The sequence below is a fragment of the Nestor notabilis genome, unplaced genomic scaffold, assembly GCF_000696875.1.
Source record: "Nestor notabilis isolate BGI_N333 unplaced genomic scaffold, ASM69687v1 scaffold6942, whole genome shotgun sequence".
Taxonomy (NCBI): Eukaryota; Metazoa; Chordata; class Aves; order Psittaciformes; family Psittacidae; genus Nestor; species Nestor notabilis.
In genome coordinates, this window is record NW_009917826.1 from 116 (window position 1) to 17,393 (window position 17,278).

At 39.3% G+C, this 17,278-nt stretch overlaps 1 protein-coding gene across 1 annotated transcript in view; it reads left to right on the forward strand.

The window, feature by feature from the left end:
* Positions 1-359: 359 nt before the first annotated feature.
* Positions 360-17,278, forward strand: part of EPB41L5 (erythrocyte membrane protein band 4.1 like 5) — a gene marked incomplete at its 5' end in the record, with an annotated part of 47,672 nt that continues 30,753 nt past the window's right edge. The window contains 7 exon segments of the mRNA XM_010009423.1: positions 360-427; positions 4,929-5,033; positions 10,461-10,503; positions 11,611-11,689; positions 14,191-14,235; positions 14,567-14,619; positions 17,253-17,278. Of these exon segments, the coding sequence (XP_010007725.1) occupies positions 360-427; positions 4,929-5,033; positions 10,461-10,503; positions 11,611-11,689; positions 14,191-14,235; positions 14,567-14,619; positions 17,253-17,278 (419 nt within the window).

A 17,278-nucleotide genomic window follows, 5' to 3' on the forward strand; every position in this document is an offset into this window, starting at 1 on the left:
AGATCAGGGTGATGCAAATAATGTGTACTTCTAACACTGCTTTTGTAAAGATAAGGGGGTTTAACCCTCCTATTCTCCAGCAAACCTTGATGGTGTTAACTGTAGATACTGTATTCATTATATTGCGATGAAATCTTTTTCCTTTAAAGCTCACAGTTGGAGCTTCCTCATGGCTTATTTTTTCAAAACATCTTGTTTGGGAGAAGGGAGATTAACTTCATTAAAAAAGAAAAATATGGGCAGGCTCATGTGCTGCTCCTGCACTGCCATGGCCTGCAAAGGTGCATAGGTGACATCCTAGCAACTGGGTAGCTGTAAATTGTGAATAGCGGTCTCTAGCTTCTTTGGGTTTAAACCAGGTCTTTCTGAGGAAACCGGTGTGACTATGAATGCTAACACTCCTAATGAGTGGACAAAAAACACGAAGGTAGGTTTTTGTCCTTTGGTAGCTCCTGAAGGCAGTAGCTCCTGTTTGTTATTGTTAAGAAGCAATATTAACGTAATCAAGTGAAGAAATCTTCTGAGAGAAAAGTACAGCTGCAAAGACACAAGGGTTAATAATGAAAGTAAAGCCCATTCGTCTATTTTTTCAGATTTCATGTTATATAGGGACCTTATTTTCTTTACAGATCAAAGAAATGGAGGAGGAAAAATAATTTTCTGATAAGCATTTTAAGAAATTAATTTAGGTGGGCTTTTTGGGTTTGCTGTTGCGATCAAAAACCTGATAAAGACCTTAAGAAGTGAGGTGTTCAGCTGGTGTTCACCCAGCACAAAGCTCCCTCATCCCCAGCTTCTGTAAGCCCCCATTGCTTCACCATTGCTGGTCTGTACTGGCTGCTGCTAGTACTGAAGATGGCTTTTTCATCAGGCCAGTTGTGGAGCACCGAGTTGCTGGCTTATGCTCTTGAACGTGTCTCCATGAAATAAACTTCACCTCTAAGACCATGAGAAGAGGGTATAAATTCTGCCTCTCTAGTTTTAGGCAGTGACTGAGATGCCTCAGCCAAGCTCAGTGTCTCTGTATCGCTTTATCCTGGAGATGAAGGGACAAAACAGCCTGCTGAGGTGACCACCAGAGTTGGCTTTACCCAGCCTTGCTGCTGCTGAGCTACTGGGGTTAAATCCAGCCTTCATAACACCTACTCAGCCAGCAATTGCAGTTATTAAGAGCAGCATGAGATGTCATTAGAACATAGTTGGGAGCATCCCTGCCATTCCGGGGAGGCGGGTGGGGATTCATGCCAAAGTGATCAAAGATGCTTTTATCTCATTACAAAGTGTGGCAAAACCACACAGATGACCTGCCCTATATAAATGATATATTTTATTTAAGTTTCCCAGTTCAGTTGTTGATTCTCCTGCTGTGAGATGTTTACTGTTGCTTCCTACAGAGTATTGCAAATTGTGTGAATCGAGTAGTCAGGTTTTACAGAATGAGGAGTTTAATTTGTGCCCTGAAGGGAGGACCAGCCACTGGCTGGACTGCTTGTGAGTGGAGTTTTTAATAGTTCATCGGTAACCATTAAGCAGCTCGAAAATATTTGTCCTTTGAGAGTAACCTGAGCTCTGCTGCAAGGAAAACAAAGGCGGGGGTAGCAGCACGGAGTAGCAGCAGGGTAAAAATGTCATTTAAGTTGAATGTTGCCATTAGAAAGGCTAATTTGTCATCAGAAAATGTAATAAAAGTGTACCTTTGCTATTATTGAAAACACTTCCGATCACAAAGAAATTTGTTTTGAGTCATAAAAATTGACTGATTATAAAGCAATAGTATTTTTGGTTGCCATTTCTTTAAATAAACGATGTCTTTAATAAGGCTTTAGAAAAGAATTTTGATTTAACACTAAATCACATGTGACATTTTTGCTGACTCACCAAATGCAGCCATTGATGGTCTTATGCAAAGTAGTGCATAATTAATTCCATGTTGACAGCTCTGGTGATGTAAATCAGAAACTGAGCAGTAGCTTTGCAGATCTTTCCATAGCCACTCCAGTGCTATTCTTGAGGGGCTTTTTCCCACATGAGTCATTCTGAGTCCCCTTAAAGTCCTTTGCTGAGATTACCGAAACGGCAAACACGCTCTGAAACGAAATGCGATGCTGCAGAATTTGGATCAATAGTAAGTTTTGGTTGTTGGTAGTCTGAGGTAGTATGTGTAGTAATTCCAGGCTCGAGTTAAAGTGCTCTGTTGCCTATTCTTGGGAAGGAATGTGGCTAACTGGTTAAATACAGCTTTAAAAGATGACTTGTTGAGAAATAGAGAAGGATCTAAAATGTTCTGCCCAATAAGGGGACATTTTCTTCTAGTTTTAGACAAGCTCAAGAAAGCTTCATGCAAAATAAAACATTTTTCTAGTTTGCTGTTGCAAATACTGAATTTATTTCATTTGTGTTACTATATCTTGTTTAAGCAGAAGATACCCAGTGCTGAGGGAAAGTATTAACAGTTCAATGCCTTGCTCTTTAAAGAAAGAGGCTATAGTCTAAGACAGTGGAAGAAATGATGTTGTTTTATATGTAGGCAATTTGACTTAAGGCTTCTGTTAGGGGGGTTTTGCTGATGTTTAATAAACCTGCTGCCCAAGAATACCTTTTCTTGAAGTCAACAGGAGTAACTTGCCCTGATTGAATTTGGTGAGTTCTACATCTTGGCATTTTCATTATACAACATATTGTAGATGCTGTGTGAAGTTCCTTCTGGTCTAGTTGCCTTCCATCCCCCCTACTCCAATATTTGGAAATAGTAACTGTGGGAGAACTTGCTTAGGCAGGTTCAGTTTAGAGACTTCTCTGAGATTTTGCATTGAGCTGTGAAACATCATGTTGGTTTTAAGTAACGTGGCGAGTAAACCAATGATCATGATTGCAAAGTCGAATATAAAATATCTGAAGATCAGGGTAGAGGAAGGTGGCAAAAATTCTGCATGCTACTTACATAGACATTAGTTGGTGATTAAGCCAGGTTATTTCTGAGCATAAGTATTCTGGCTGGCTTTGAATTTTGAAAGGTGGACTAAGTATACTAATTAGCAGCTTACAAAAACATGTACTTAGCCCATTTTTCAAGTTGTGAATATATAAATATTAAGATAAAAATTGCAAGATGATAGCACTATGGAAATAGAGAAATCCTTAAATAGCTTGCAGAGTGAGCATAAATCCTTTCTGCATTTCTTTGCATTTATATAATCATGGAATATTCTGGGTTGGAAGGGATCTTAAATACCAGTTCCAGCTCCTCTGCCACAGCCAGGGACACCTTCCACTAGACCAGGTTGCTCAAAGCCTTGTCCAGCCTGGCCTTGAACACTGCCAGGGATAGAGCAGCCACAGCTTCTTTGGGCAACCTGTGCCAGTGCCTCACCACTCTCATAGTGAAGAATTTCTTCCTAATATCTAATCTAAATATCCCCTGTTAGCTTAAAGGCATTCCCCCTTGTCATGTCACTGCAGATACTTGTAAAAAGTCCCTCCCCAGCTTTCTTGTAGTCCTTCTTTAGGTACTGGAAACTGCTATGAGGTCTACCCAGAGCCTTAGCTTCTCCAGGCTAAACAATCCCAAGTCTTTCAGCCTGTCTTCATAGGAGAGGTGCTTCAACCCTTGAGGCATCTTTGTGGCCTACCTCTAGGTTCGCATGAACAGGCCCACGTGCTCCTTATTGTGGGGGGCCCAGAGCTGGATGCGGTACTGCAGGTGGAGTCTCATGAGAGCTGAGTAGAGGGAGAGAATCACCTCCCTCAACCTGCTGCTTCCACTTCTTTTTATGTACCCAATATATGCTTGGCTTTCTGGGCCGCAGGCACACATTGCTGGGTCATGTTGAGCTTCTTGTCAACCAACACCCCAAGTCCTCCTCAGGGCTGCTCTCAATCCAGTCTCTGACAGCCTGTATTTGTGGTTAGGATTGTCCTGACCCAGGTGCAGGACCTTACACTTGGCCTTGTTGAACTTCATGAGGTTCTCACAGGCCCACCTTTCAAGTGTTTTAAAAATACCTAGAAATATTTAAAAGTAGTTCTTTTCAAAACCGTAACTTGTACCCTGACCTACTAATTTATTAATGTATTTTTATTACATTTAGACATCTTGGATATTACTGTTAAGCTTTTCTTTCAGTTTATTATCTTTATAGTAAGTCCTTTATAGACTTCATAGCATGAAAAATGCGTGTTGTGTAGAAACTGACCAGTGCTATTTACCTGCGTTGTCTTTAAAAGCAACTGTTTAATTTTTTAGATCATCACTGTAAAAATGATGTTTACTTGGGGACAGAGCTAATTTTTTGTCATAAATTATGTATGAGAATATGCAGTGGCTTTTTTAACCTAAAAGTTTTATGAACTTTTGTAAATGTGTTATCTAAGCACTGTTTGTTAAAGGTGCTTTGCCCAGACTGTTCCTGGTGGTTGTTAAAAGCCCTTGCTAATGGAATGCTATATCCTAATTCAATATGCTTTGCTACCTGCTTCCAAACTGGTGAATTGGCTAGATATCAACCAGTAGTAAATTTATAAGCAATTGGCTGTACTTTTTCTGAAAATTTTCCAGTGCATTAATTATTGCAATTGTACTGCTGTTATTCCCAGTTCTGTTGAACTTGGGTGAGTAAAGAAAGCCTAAAAGACAGCGATAAAATGCCGGTTTGACATTGTGTTGTGCAAGTCAATGTTGACCTTTTCCAAAAGAAAAGGACTGTGCAAGTCCTTTAAGGATATTGTGTGCTTCTTGTGGGGTGTATGTTTGTCTTTAAGCAAAACAGCCATCAAAAAATACGAAAGAAAAAACCCAAGGTTCACATATTTTCAGAAGCTTAATTTCGGGATTCTCTTACTTTTGGAATTACAATATAAAGTATCCCGAGAAGAAGGCAGAAGCTACAATAAATCCACCTGCTAAGTACTAAATGCTTTTATATTTTCAGAAAAAAGCCAAAGGCCAGCTTCTGTTTGAACAGATCATGTACCATCTGGACCTTATAGAAAGTGACTATTTTGGATTAAGGTTCATGGATTCTGCACAAGTGGCGGTAAGTAGCAGTGTTTTTTTTATTTATTTATTTTAAGCAACAGTCTAAACCTGAAATCTTAATATTTACAAAAATGGCGTAAGAAAACTGCCTTTTTTATGTTTTTTGTGCAGAAGCTCTGTGATGTGTTAGTTAGTGACCCCAAGTTTACTTTCACCTCAGGCACTATAACACATTACAGCACTGTTGTCTCTTTGTTTCTTGTCTTTCACTTGTTACTGTCACATCTCCTGTTGTCATTAGTCAGGCTGGCTCAGAGCATGGTGCAGAAATTCTTGATGCTGCTGATGCAGAGAGGAAGGGGGCAAAATTAGAGTGTGTGCTTAGCCCTTCATTGTTCTCCAGAGTGGAGGAAGTTTTCCTTTGCCAATGCCATCAACTTTCTTCTCAGCAAAAGTTGCCTTGTTAATGTCTGCTTGGGAAATAATCTTGCTAAGAAGGGTATATCTTTGATTTGCTCATATCAGTTGTGGCTCAGACCTACAACTAGAAATTTTTGAGAGTGTATAGGTGTGTTTGCATGTACCAGACAGTTTGAGTAGAGCATTCTTGCAAGCCTGAGTTTGTTTTTGAAGTTTGTTGTGTGTTGTGGAAATGCAGCTGCTTTTGAAAACAGAAGCAGAGCCTTATTTGTCAAAAGCAACCACAGCTCTTCGCATTTGCGGGTTGTGCAATTCTATATAGATACTTCTTATTGCCAGGTATTTAATCCTGCCTACAAGGACAGCTACAATTTAAGTGAGGTGTTAGACAAAGAGCTCATTTTTGTCTCTGTCCTGCATCCCTGTAACTTAAACAAGTATTCGCTTATCCCAGCATCCCCAAGTATGAGATCCGAGTTTTCATACTGTGTATGTCAATCAGTTGTTAGAGATATGACCTTATTACATATATGTTAGATGTAAGATGACCATCTTATATGTTACAGAATTTATCCACGATTAGAATGGCAAAGTGGAAGCACAGACAGTTGCGGCTGAGAGAAATACCTGAACTGTTTGATGTCAGTATAGTACATAGAGGCAATGACATGTATTCCTTTACTTCTGTGAGGGTTGATGTCCAGAACAATTTGAAGGTGACATCCTCATTGTTACTGCTTTGTATAATGGCAGAAAACCCCCCAAGCTTGAATCTTTGAAAGAAGCTGATAGCTTTGAACAGAGTTCTATCCACCCCAAATCACACTTTTATAATCTGATAGCTTCTTTTCAGAATTACTGTGATCGAGCTTTTATGGTTAGCTTGTAATTGTAGAGAACATTCTCATTGGAGAAAATAATTTGGCTTCAATATCTGCAGCAAAATTTATGGCTAGTGGGATTAGCTGCTGCTTGGCTGCAGTTCCCAATACTGAGAGTGGTCTTAAACCTCTTGCAGAACAGAGACATTTAACACTTAGGAGAAAGAGACCATTGCATGAACAGACGGATGCCATGAATACCTCCTGCCGACAGAAATGAGAAAACACCCCGTTGCATACCATTTTATATTCATAAAAATCATGTTAACTGCATTAAGCATGTGCAGTTTAGGATGTTGATTATCGATAGTGAATGACTCCATTGCATGTATCTTTTTGCTTTAGGAAAAAAATTAATCTGTACTGTTTAAGTTAGATATTCTAACCTAATTTCTGCTGTGTGGCTTCTGAAGTATTTCTGCATGCCTAGAGGATCCCATGAGTTCACAGTGTTAGTTATAACTGGTGAAGCTATATGGTAGATTTTTTCTCTTACTGTTCTGTTAGCAAATAACATCATTCCATCTTGAATTGGGGAAATAAGAGTTAATCTTTTCTGACTCGGCAATGGCTCATGGCTTGCTTTTGTCCAGCAAATTTTTACTTCCAGTCCAGACAGCACCTGATTGAGTATTTGATACTGCACTATCTACCAGGTACAGGAGACTTCAAACTTAGTTTACTTCCTTTTCTTAACTATGTGTGACTGAAAAGAGGCAGAGTAGAGATAACAATCTGTTTAAACTGGACTTTAATGATATATTCTGTATAATGAAGCAGAAAGGTAGCATTTTGCCAGGAAGGCTGAACACCACAGCAGAGATAATTACTTTAAGAAGTGAAGAACTGTTGTGATGTCAGCCATCGTTGCAAAGAGGAGCTGGCACATTCTAGCAGAAACCCAGTCTGCAGCTGGAACAAAGAGACGCTAATCAAGTGACTTGTCAAAGATTATTCAAGAGACCTGTTAAATAGACAGTATAGGAATTCAGTCCCTTACTGCGGACAGGATTGTCCGCTGGCTCTGAAGGAGAAAATCCTTCTGCTACCCAATTTAAATCTTAAGTCTGTTGCTTTACTAGATAGTTGCACCTGATGATACACACTAGGAAACTAGTAACATGTAGTTAAACAAAAATTTGAGAAATCCCTCCCTTGTTTTAACTCCTAATGGGTTTTCAATAGATTAATTTTGAACAACTGAAGGAGACCTTTGTTTCCTTTTCTTGAGCTGCTGAAGTAATTAGTAGTTAGGTGTTTGAGTTTATGATGTACTGGGGAGTGGGGGAACCCAAATAGAACACTCTTCCTGACATTTTGAATTTCAAGATTCAAATACTAGCTTCTTTAAAGAACTTCTTGAAATAATTAGTGAATTGAAAGACTTGGTAACTTGTTATTTTCATGTATTTTCTGTGTTCATTGCTAGTGTATGATGGTTAGGAATAGATCCCCACACCCCAGCAACTCCCATAGTAAGAGGCAGGAGATGGCAGAAGGAGTTACTTGCAAGACTGTCCACTATGTATCAGACTTGGTTGAGCAGCCAGGGGAACCGCCTGTTGTTAATTGGAGTAACTTCATTTCAGTCTGACAGTGAACAGGGCAACATGTCCAGTGGAACAAAAGATGAAGATTGTTGTTAACTTGTTGGGCTATTTGGCTTTTCCTTCAGCCGGCCTGGAGAGATGTTTCTGGTCAGGAGATGCTGAGCATTTAACAGATGGTGAATTTCTAAATCTAACATACAGGTTGCAAGAATCAAGTACTTGTTCTTCCTAATGGAATTGTACAACACGTTTGGCGTTGTGGCAGTGTTATCTAACATAGTGCTTAATGCTGAAAATTATTTCTATAGCATTGCAGTAAGTATGCACCCATTCATTCTGTAAAGTATGGGAGCAGTTTTAGCCTCACTGTCTTACAAAAAAGAACAAACAGTATACCTTCTTGAAATGTTGCTGGGTTTTGGGAGGCGAAGAGTGTTGTGGTTTGGTGTTTTTTGGTGGTTGTTTTGTTTGGTTTTAATTTCTGAGACAGCAAGCTTTTAGTAAGGACTTACAGTACTCTGTAGTCTGTTCGTGTTGCTTTTTGATTAGCAAACTTTATTTCAGCAGTAGACTCTGCTGAGCAAACTCTCATCAAAATGAGCTTACGCTTTCTGCTAGGTTCACTTGAATTCCATGTTAATCACTTGGAATAACTCTTGAATTTCCTGATGTCTCTGTGTGTCCATGCATGCAGTGTTTTTTTCGTTTGATTTGGGGTTTTTTTGTTGTTTCCACCCATTCCACCAGCCCCCTCATTTGAAAGCAGTTCTGCTTTCCTTCTTTCGCACACACCCTTACCATTCAGACTGTGCTCCTGTAGGCAGCAGTGGTAAGAGCCGAGCAGAGTAAACGCTATCAGTGCCTGTCGCGGGCCTCTCAGTTGCCTTCCCATGGAATGTGGAGGAGATGAGAGAAAACAGGAGGGAGATGAAAGAGGCGTGCACAGCCAGTCCTGGAGTCTAGAAATGTCTTTTTTTGCCATTGTTGTATATAAATCACCTGCAAGCCTGCAAGTGGGTAGTTTTGTATATTTTTATAGTGGAGGAAGGAATAAGTAAATAGTCTCTTGCAGCAAGTGAGTTTATGGAATAGGAAGAGAGATTATTATCATTTTCCTAAAGAAACAACAACAAAAAATGCTCAACTCCTATTCGCTGATAGTATAAGCAAAGTTGATATAAATATTTATGCTTCATTCTGCCTTAAGCTTCCTGCTTTGTTTTAAATATATGTTAGGTATGTTTCAGCTACCTTTCTGTAGCTGCTTTGTTTTAATAGGTAATGAGATAATTTTCAGCTGGGTGCACAGCAGCAGTAGATGGTTCAGTTGTTCTGATCTGCAGCTAATATATCAATCACTACATATCCTGGGTGTATTACAGGCTGACTTCACACACTTGCTGCAGAAGGCAGGGCTGCTCTGAAGACAGGAATGTTTGCACTTGGCATTGCGACCTGAAAATACCGGTTCTTTCTCATAACACTCTTGCTTTTCTGTCCTCCATGGGGCCCACTGTGAATTTCATGGCACATAGTTTAACCAAAGAAGTGTTGCTAAGAAATAATTCACCTGTATTAGTTGGAAAGTGACATTTGGGATTGATCAAATGAGGTTGTGTTACCTGGGCATTATGAACCGTGCAGGACATGGTAGATAGCTTGCTCTGGCTGTTGAGTCAATGCAGTTTATGTTGAATAGGGTGCTGTGTTTACTGTTTAACTGAGTCACCTCCTTTGGAGGAGGGAGCTGTTCACTATGCACAGCACTTAGCTAGTGGTAGAGACCTGCTTCTGTGTGTTAACTTTCCAGCTTTATCTTTCATTTCTGGTATAAATTCTTCAGCAGTGGGAGTATATGCAATTATTTTGTGGAGTGTGTATGCATAGCTGTTTCTCTCCACCTGCCTTCAATAGCTTAATTTTGACATGCTGTTGTATGCAGTATAAGTGAAACCATTATTTTGACTTCACTTCTAGTATATAGCTTATAATTAGCATTGTTAGGTGAGGCAGTAACTTCTGTCCTCCCATGTGACAGTTGTTAAAATGTTATCTATAAATAGATTCTGGAGAATTAGGTAGAGCTGACCCTTATGTTGGGACATAGACGGCTTTGCTGTTAGTACACTGAAGTCATCTAAACAAAATGCCTGAAAGCCAGCAATATTTATTTTGACTGTCCCCTTCCACCCCAAGTAAATATCACAAGCAACTGAGTGCCAGTCTCCAGCTGTGATTTATGCCTCTCTGGCACACTGTCACTGGCTGACCTACTAACGTGTGAATTAAGTATTTGTTTAGACAGGATGAAAATTTTAGTAATTAGAGGAGTTTTTAAAAACTTTTTCTTTTTTTTTTTTTTTTTTTTAAAGTACATGATGCTTTCTTTGGATATTGGCTTTAAACAGGATGTTTCCGTTGTGCAAAACTGACATTTTGCATTATGAACTGTGAGTGAAAGGAGCTTCGATATGCACTGAGAGATCTGTGAAAGATTTTTATTAGATTGTTTTAATGAACTACTTGTTATACCAAGATGGTCTTCACTAACACATAATTGGGTTTTTTTCCTTTCTTGTTTTTTTCTGTGAGATTCCTTTATTGATAATTCAATGAAAGTAATTTATTTTTCAGCATTGGTTGGACAACACGAAAAGCATTAAAAAGCAAGTAAAAAGTAAGTGTTCTTTCCATTTTCTCCTGGGATCTCATACTGAATATACAGGAGGGACAGTATTGAAATAGGTGGTGAAGAGCAGTGTTCTGTAAGGGGTGACAAGACCCAAGAACAAAAACCCAGCATGGTGCTCCTGATTGTTTAATGACCTCTTCACTCTGTAGCGCTTATTACATTAGTCTATTGTCCTTGATTAAACATGGCATAGGCTTATTAATTGTAGTTTAGATGGGATCAAAGCAGCTGAAGATATTTTAGTGTTATTGATTGTTAGCCTGACTATAGGAAGACTTGTCTTGGAGCCTCCATCCTTTGGGGCAGTCCTGAATGTCTTAATCTGTGTTTGGTCCACTAAGTCCTTACCTGCTGCACAAGGGTTTAGTGTGGCCTGGTTTCAGTGGTGCATGCGTGGGTAAGCTGTGACATTGGCTGTTTTTTGTTTAGCCGCTTCCTTGCTCTGCGCTGTGGGAAGTCTTCAGGGATTTGTGGTGCTGTGTTAATACAACAGAGGTTTTGGAAGCACCAAGAGAGAAAATTCCTCCTGTCCAATGCAAGAATCAGCAGAGCACTGCACATTTTTAAAGAACTGTTAATCCATCCTTTTGTGTCATTAACTCTTTGGTTTCCAGAAAAGGTCATTCTTCCACAGAAGGGTCTGCTAAATATGCCTGAAATTCTGTGGAATAAAGGGGCCCAAGATGTCAGCAGTGGTTATTTCCTAGAGCCCTGGGAAGATGTAAGAGAGAAAAGAGGGTTCCTGGGGGTTTGGTCTTCAGACCATATGGCAGAGTCAAGATGCACAGCTTTCTTGGTGATGGATGGAGTCCTTAAATATAGGGATTAACCTAGCCTTTGTGTGATTTTGGCAGGAAAAATCAACTTAATGTTGGATTGACTTGTAAAATATCAAACTGGTTTGTGTGTATATTTAAATGTCCTTTCACCCTGATGTTTTTCATTCATTTCCCTGTCACAAGTGAATTCCTGCCTTGTGGCAGGACAGAGCCAATTTCAGTCAAGTTTTGTGATGTGATTCTGTGTAGTAATAAAATAAGATGCCTTATCCAGTAACTGTTACCATTATCTTGAATGAATTCTACTTTGCAGTTGGCCCACCGTATTGTCTCCATTTTCGTGTGAAGTTTTACTCGTCAGAGCCCAACAATCTACGTGAAGAGCTAACAAGGTAAGTGGGATTTTGTGTGAGAGAGGGGTACCCAAATAAGGCCAGGAAAATGTTTTTGTGGTATTTATCTAAACAATTGTGTGATGTTTTGGAGAATTCCTTAGAGCTGCTTGCTTGCTTACTTGGCTTTTTGTAAATGTTTCTGGTGTAGTTCTCATGAAATAAATGAACTGTAATACAAAGAGACCTATATATTTACTATAGTGATGCACCATTTTCCATTAGGCAATTCTGGCAACTAATCTAAGTAGCTTATACACAGTGGACAAAGATTTTCACTGAAGAGAACAGACATCATTCCTCTTTCTTTATTCTTCTTAAGTTGCATTTAATTTCAACTGTGTGTAGTCTTCCTGTCTCTTTAGGCAGAGAAGTGTTGAACTGCGAGTTAGAGTTTATCTTTGGCAAAAGTTCAGTTAATGTTTCGTTACTTCTGTGGTCTTTACAGAGCTTATGGAAAGGGAAAATAGTATTTTACTACCATGCTGAGATGTGAGTTGACAGTACTACGTGTGTAGGATTTGAGAATCAGATGAGCAGCAATTTCTTTTGATTGAAGTATTTCACAGATCCATTCATAATGCTGCATTTCATGTTGCACTGAGATATACTTGGGGTGCTTTGGAAGAGAATACAACCTACCATCTGTCAGTAGTATAAATCTGTTGTAAAAGGCAGTGTTTCTTTGTGTTGTCACCACTGCTGATGATCTCTTTTGAAGAGAAAACAAAGTGCTTCCTAGATAGCTGTAGATGCTTCATACCCTCAGCAATGTGTAAGAGTGTGAAATGCATTTGTTTGTTGTTCAGGTTTATGTCTGTGTGGATCTTCAATCTGCACTTTAGCCAAATCCCTAGGAGTGCTACCAGAAGATTATAGTGGCATTACTCCTTACAGCCATATGTACCCTGTGCAGCTTCGTACTTGCATGTGGTAGCATAAAGTTATAACTGCTCTTCTTTAATGCTTTCCTGCCGATCTGGGAAGAATGTTTTACCTTCTCACTCATGTTCCTGAATGAAGATTTAATTGTTTTCAAAAATAGTAACCATGGACAAAATTCAGACCTGCATCTGTATCTGCCACTATGAAATGTTTCATTCGTCTTGAGTTCTGCCAGTCAGACCTTGCCATACAGGTTTTAGCAGGGCAGACCTGAAACCTGGGGGCTTTTAAACCCTGTCTGTCTGCTTAGCTAATCCCCCAGAACAGGGAAAGCAGCAAGTCTTTCTTCTGTCTTGGGACCATTTTATGCCCTAAAGAAGCACTGGGAAGGGGAGCTCTGTCATGCTTATGTGTGTCACTAGCAGGGGCTTTCCGAGGGTTCTACCTTCTCTTTGTGCAGCTGGGGCCACTTTTCAGTTTCCACAGGTGCAGCTTGCTAATGTTTTCTGCCAGCTTCCCATCAGATGCCACCAGTCAGAGGTCACGTAACACAGCCTCAGCATGGGAAGTATGCTTGAATTGTTTGCAAGTGTTATGTGGCTGATAAGCACAGACTGGACACACCCGCTATACACTGGAGACGTGTGCTCATTCTTTTGATATGTAGGGTCAGCACCAAACAGATTTATTCCTTACGTAGGGGCCAGTGCACAAAAGACTTTGGATAATGTTTGGCAAACTATTTGTGGATTTCCAAGGGACCTGTAGGAAAATAGCCTTCATCTGTGTCTATGTATGTGAGTACAAGTAGCCATAGGCACATGTTAAAACAGAAGCATAATCTTTGGTTTTGTGCGTAAGGCTTCTATTCATCTGTAGTAGAATTCAAGCTGGATACCATTGTGGGGCCCGGTGCTTTAGTTGATGCGACAGCTACTTCCCCTGTTAAAGGAAAGCTGTGTACCCAAATGGCTCAAGAGGGCTACTCTGTGGGTATTGGATCAGAAGGATTGGTGTTGCACACCAAAGGGATATTTGTATTCAGTATTTGCCCAATTTCTAAGCAAGAAGAGTACTGAAAGAGCAAGGCAGTGAAAGAAGGCTGGCTCTGAAGAGTAAATAAGTTGAAAAGGCTGTTTTGTTGTTTTGGTTTGGGTTTTCACTTTGCAGTCAGCTTTCTGGGTTAGATTTTAACTAAGCCATCCATATTAGGGACACTTATTTTTGAGAGACTTTAAAATATTAATTCTCTTACTATATCTGTGTGTCTATGAGTAATGAAGAAAATGTGGAAGATACAAGTTGTTCTTTGCCCTAGTAGGATCAGGAGAGGGAAAAAGAAGACTTATTTAGGTATTCTGTTTCTTCTTCCATGCAGCACTGTAGTTCAGCTTGTGACAACTTCAAGTTTTGGGTTGACTTAATTTGAAATGTGTGCAAAGCATACAAACTCAACTGATAAAGCCTTAAAAGGTCACGGTGAAGTTTCTTCAGTCTTGAAAGCCCATGTAAGGTGTAGAAAACATTTTTCTTTGTCAGGCTCTAACTTCCTCCTGTAGGCTGAGTCACACATTAGAAGTATTAATCAATGACTTATTTCTTATTTGATCCTACAGGTATTTATTTGTTCTGCAGCTGAAAGTGGATATTCTTAGTGGAAAGTAAGTATTACGGATAAACAGCTTTTTAAACAATTACAGTGTGTTTGGCATAGGATTTATTAAACTTGCATTTGGATAATTAAGTTTTGCAAAGTAACCTAATGTGGGGTTTTTTTTTTTTCTCTCTAAGATACGACTTTTCTATGCATGACTAGCAGCAGAGGAATGCTTAAATAATGTAGTGCTTCTCTCATGTTAATTTGCTGAAAATCTACTAATCCTTTTTTCATTTTCTTATCCCAAACTATTGCAGTTTCTCACTGTTGGATATATAAGTTGTTTGCTAAGTAGTGTCAGATAAGCTTTTAACAATGCACTTGTCTTATGACAGATTGGAATGTCCTTTTGACACAGCCGTCCAGCTGGCAGCTTATAACATGCAAGGTGAGTAGGTACAAGTGGGGAAGGATGAAGTTGCATGAAAGGTTTGGTGTGTAGATTCTTACTACTTCTTTTAGTCTGTCCTTATTGTAGCCAGAAAATTGGTTCTGCGCAGCTGTTAGCAATCCGGTGTGAAACACAGCCCTTTTTGATTGCAATTTTGTTATGAGCATTTATAGAAAATTAATCAATTCCTCAGGAAACGGAACAAGGAGGTTCTGAACAGAAACGGCTTTGCCCTAAACTTGTTTTCTCAGGTGCTTGTATGCAAACCTGTCCATTTCCACACAAGATACAAGGTTTGCAGCCTTTGTGAATTGTTTTGATGTAGTAACATAGTTCACTATTTTTCATTGTGTAGTTTCTGCCATGTGTTTTATTTGTTGTACAAATTGGGTACAAAATTATTTTGGTTCTGCACTCCATTGAAAAATCCTGCATACAAAACCCACCAACTTTTGACTTAAGCTGATTTGTAGAAACGTGTTAGTGCCCCATGTCTCAAGCTGGTACTTGAGTGTTTATGGTTGAACTGCACTTGCTGGTATTTCGGGTCCTTCAGTCAAGAGGTGACATACTGTCATTTCGCAGCTATACAGCGCTATGCTTCAGCCCTCTGAAACTCTTATGAATAAGTTGTCTTTAACTTTTGATTCCAGCTGAGTTCTTTGGATGAGGGTGTGATGTTAGCAAATATGAAGTTTGCTGGTGTTTCAAGCAGGGGAACACAAAAGAAAGTGAAGTTCTAGAAATGTCTTCTGGAGCAGGCTTTTAGGTCTTTCTTGGGGGATACAGCTATACGGCCTTATTCAACCGAGTTTATGAGTCTACAAAAAAATCCCAGAACCTCAGCTGTAAAGCTGTTGTACAGTCCTCTTTGATGAAGAGAAAATTTGTAGATATGCCATGTGCTGCACAAATTCTCTACACAACATTCATCTTATAAACCAATGCACTGTTGTACTTACTTTGCAGGGATTAGGTAACAGGACTAAGTCACTGAAATTCTTTCTTGTACAGGTATTTTCCAAAACAGATTTTGTTCTTCAGGCAGGAGTTACTAATGGCTCTTACCATGTGTAGGTATAGAGAGCTGGGATTAAACTGTAAAGATACCTGCCTGTTTAGCCTGCTCTTTGTGTGGAAGGAGAACGGTTAGAATACATTCCATAGTTTAAAATATCAGCATTGTTAGAGCCTTAAGGTACGGGTTCAGTGAATAAGTTTTGGAAAAAACAAAGTCATCTAATTATGTCCTATATCCATTGCTTTTTGTGTTGGTCTTCCCTTTCTCCTCTCCACAGTGCCTGTAGCAGGGCTTTAATCTTACTGTTTGACAGCTGTGTACTTTTATTTAAATCAGCTGGAACCTAAGCTGGCTTTGACAGCATTCCTTTCAACAGAGGCAGGCGTTTTAGTGGGAGTAAATTATTATAGAACTATAGACTTCCTCAGTCAGCATTTAAAAAAAAAAAAAAGAAAAAGAGGGGTAAAAAGACTATTATTATGCTGCAGTACTGAGAAATCAAAGACACAGGTTTTTAGAGCGTATGTAGTTTCTGCAGGTATGAATACTTAGTGTTTGTATTTGATTTTGCCATGTCATCCCAAAGATGTCACTAGGTTTTTTTCCTACACAAACATTGGTAGTTTCTTTTTTCAATCATAACAATTATTGGCCTGTATCAGACACCAAGGACCAAGTTACACAATTATTCCTAAGCTTTTGGACATGAGCAGAACATTAAGAAACGGCTTGAAATCAATGGGATGAGCAAATGCTTTAGTGATTCTGAAAATCAGGACATTTTTATAAAGTTTTCTAACTGTGAGTTTCAGCATTTTAGGCGTACGTCAATCTTCAGAAGCTGGACTTGTTAGCATCTGTGGAAATGGGTTGTGCTTTCAATGTGGCACACCCATTGACTAGTATGGAAGATACTGTGGTGTGGCACCTTCCAGTATGCTCTCTAAATAGCATTTCTTATTGCCCCTGTGGAGCATGCAGCAGTGGACTGGATGGGCCATTTGACTGACCCAGTAGGGCATTTATTATGTTCTTAGATGAAAAGGAGAGCAACAAATAACATCTGCAGGTCTGTGCCCTGACACAGAGTAATTATATCGAGACAGGGGAACTTACAGTCGTAAAACCAGAAATTGATTTTTAGAATGGACAAATAGTTTTATGAAGAGTTAAAACTGGTTTCGATTTTTGCAGATCTCAAGAGATTCTGTTTTAATAATTTAAGGCAAAATTCCATTTTAAGTCCATTTTAACCTGTCGTCTCGATAAAGATGTCAGTGATAAAATGTTGAAAACTTTCTGCAGGAAAGAAAAAAGGTGATCAAAGATGTTGATAACTTCCTTGGAAGTTAACTTCCTAGCAGGCTTGTTAAGGAATGCATCAATGGCACTTTGTAAAAATGAATGCAAAGCTTTTGTGCAGACAACACAACTACTTGTTCAGTGTTCATAATTTCACTGTCAAAAAAGGTGATGCTTCAAATACTTGGGAGGACTGGAGGAGGAGGAACAACACAAAAAGAAATTTAGTATTCTAGATTAACTAGAAAAGTATGCAAAAGTTCCTGTGTTATTGCGAACACTGCTTGACAATGCTGTTCTTTTGTAGCTGAACTGGGAGACTATGATCCTGCT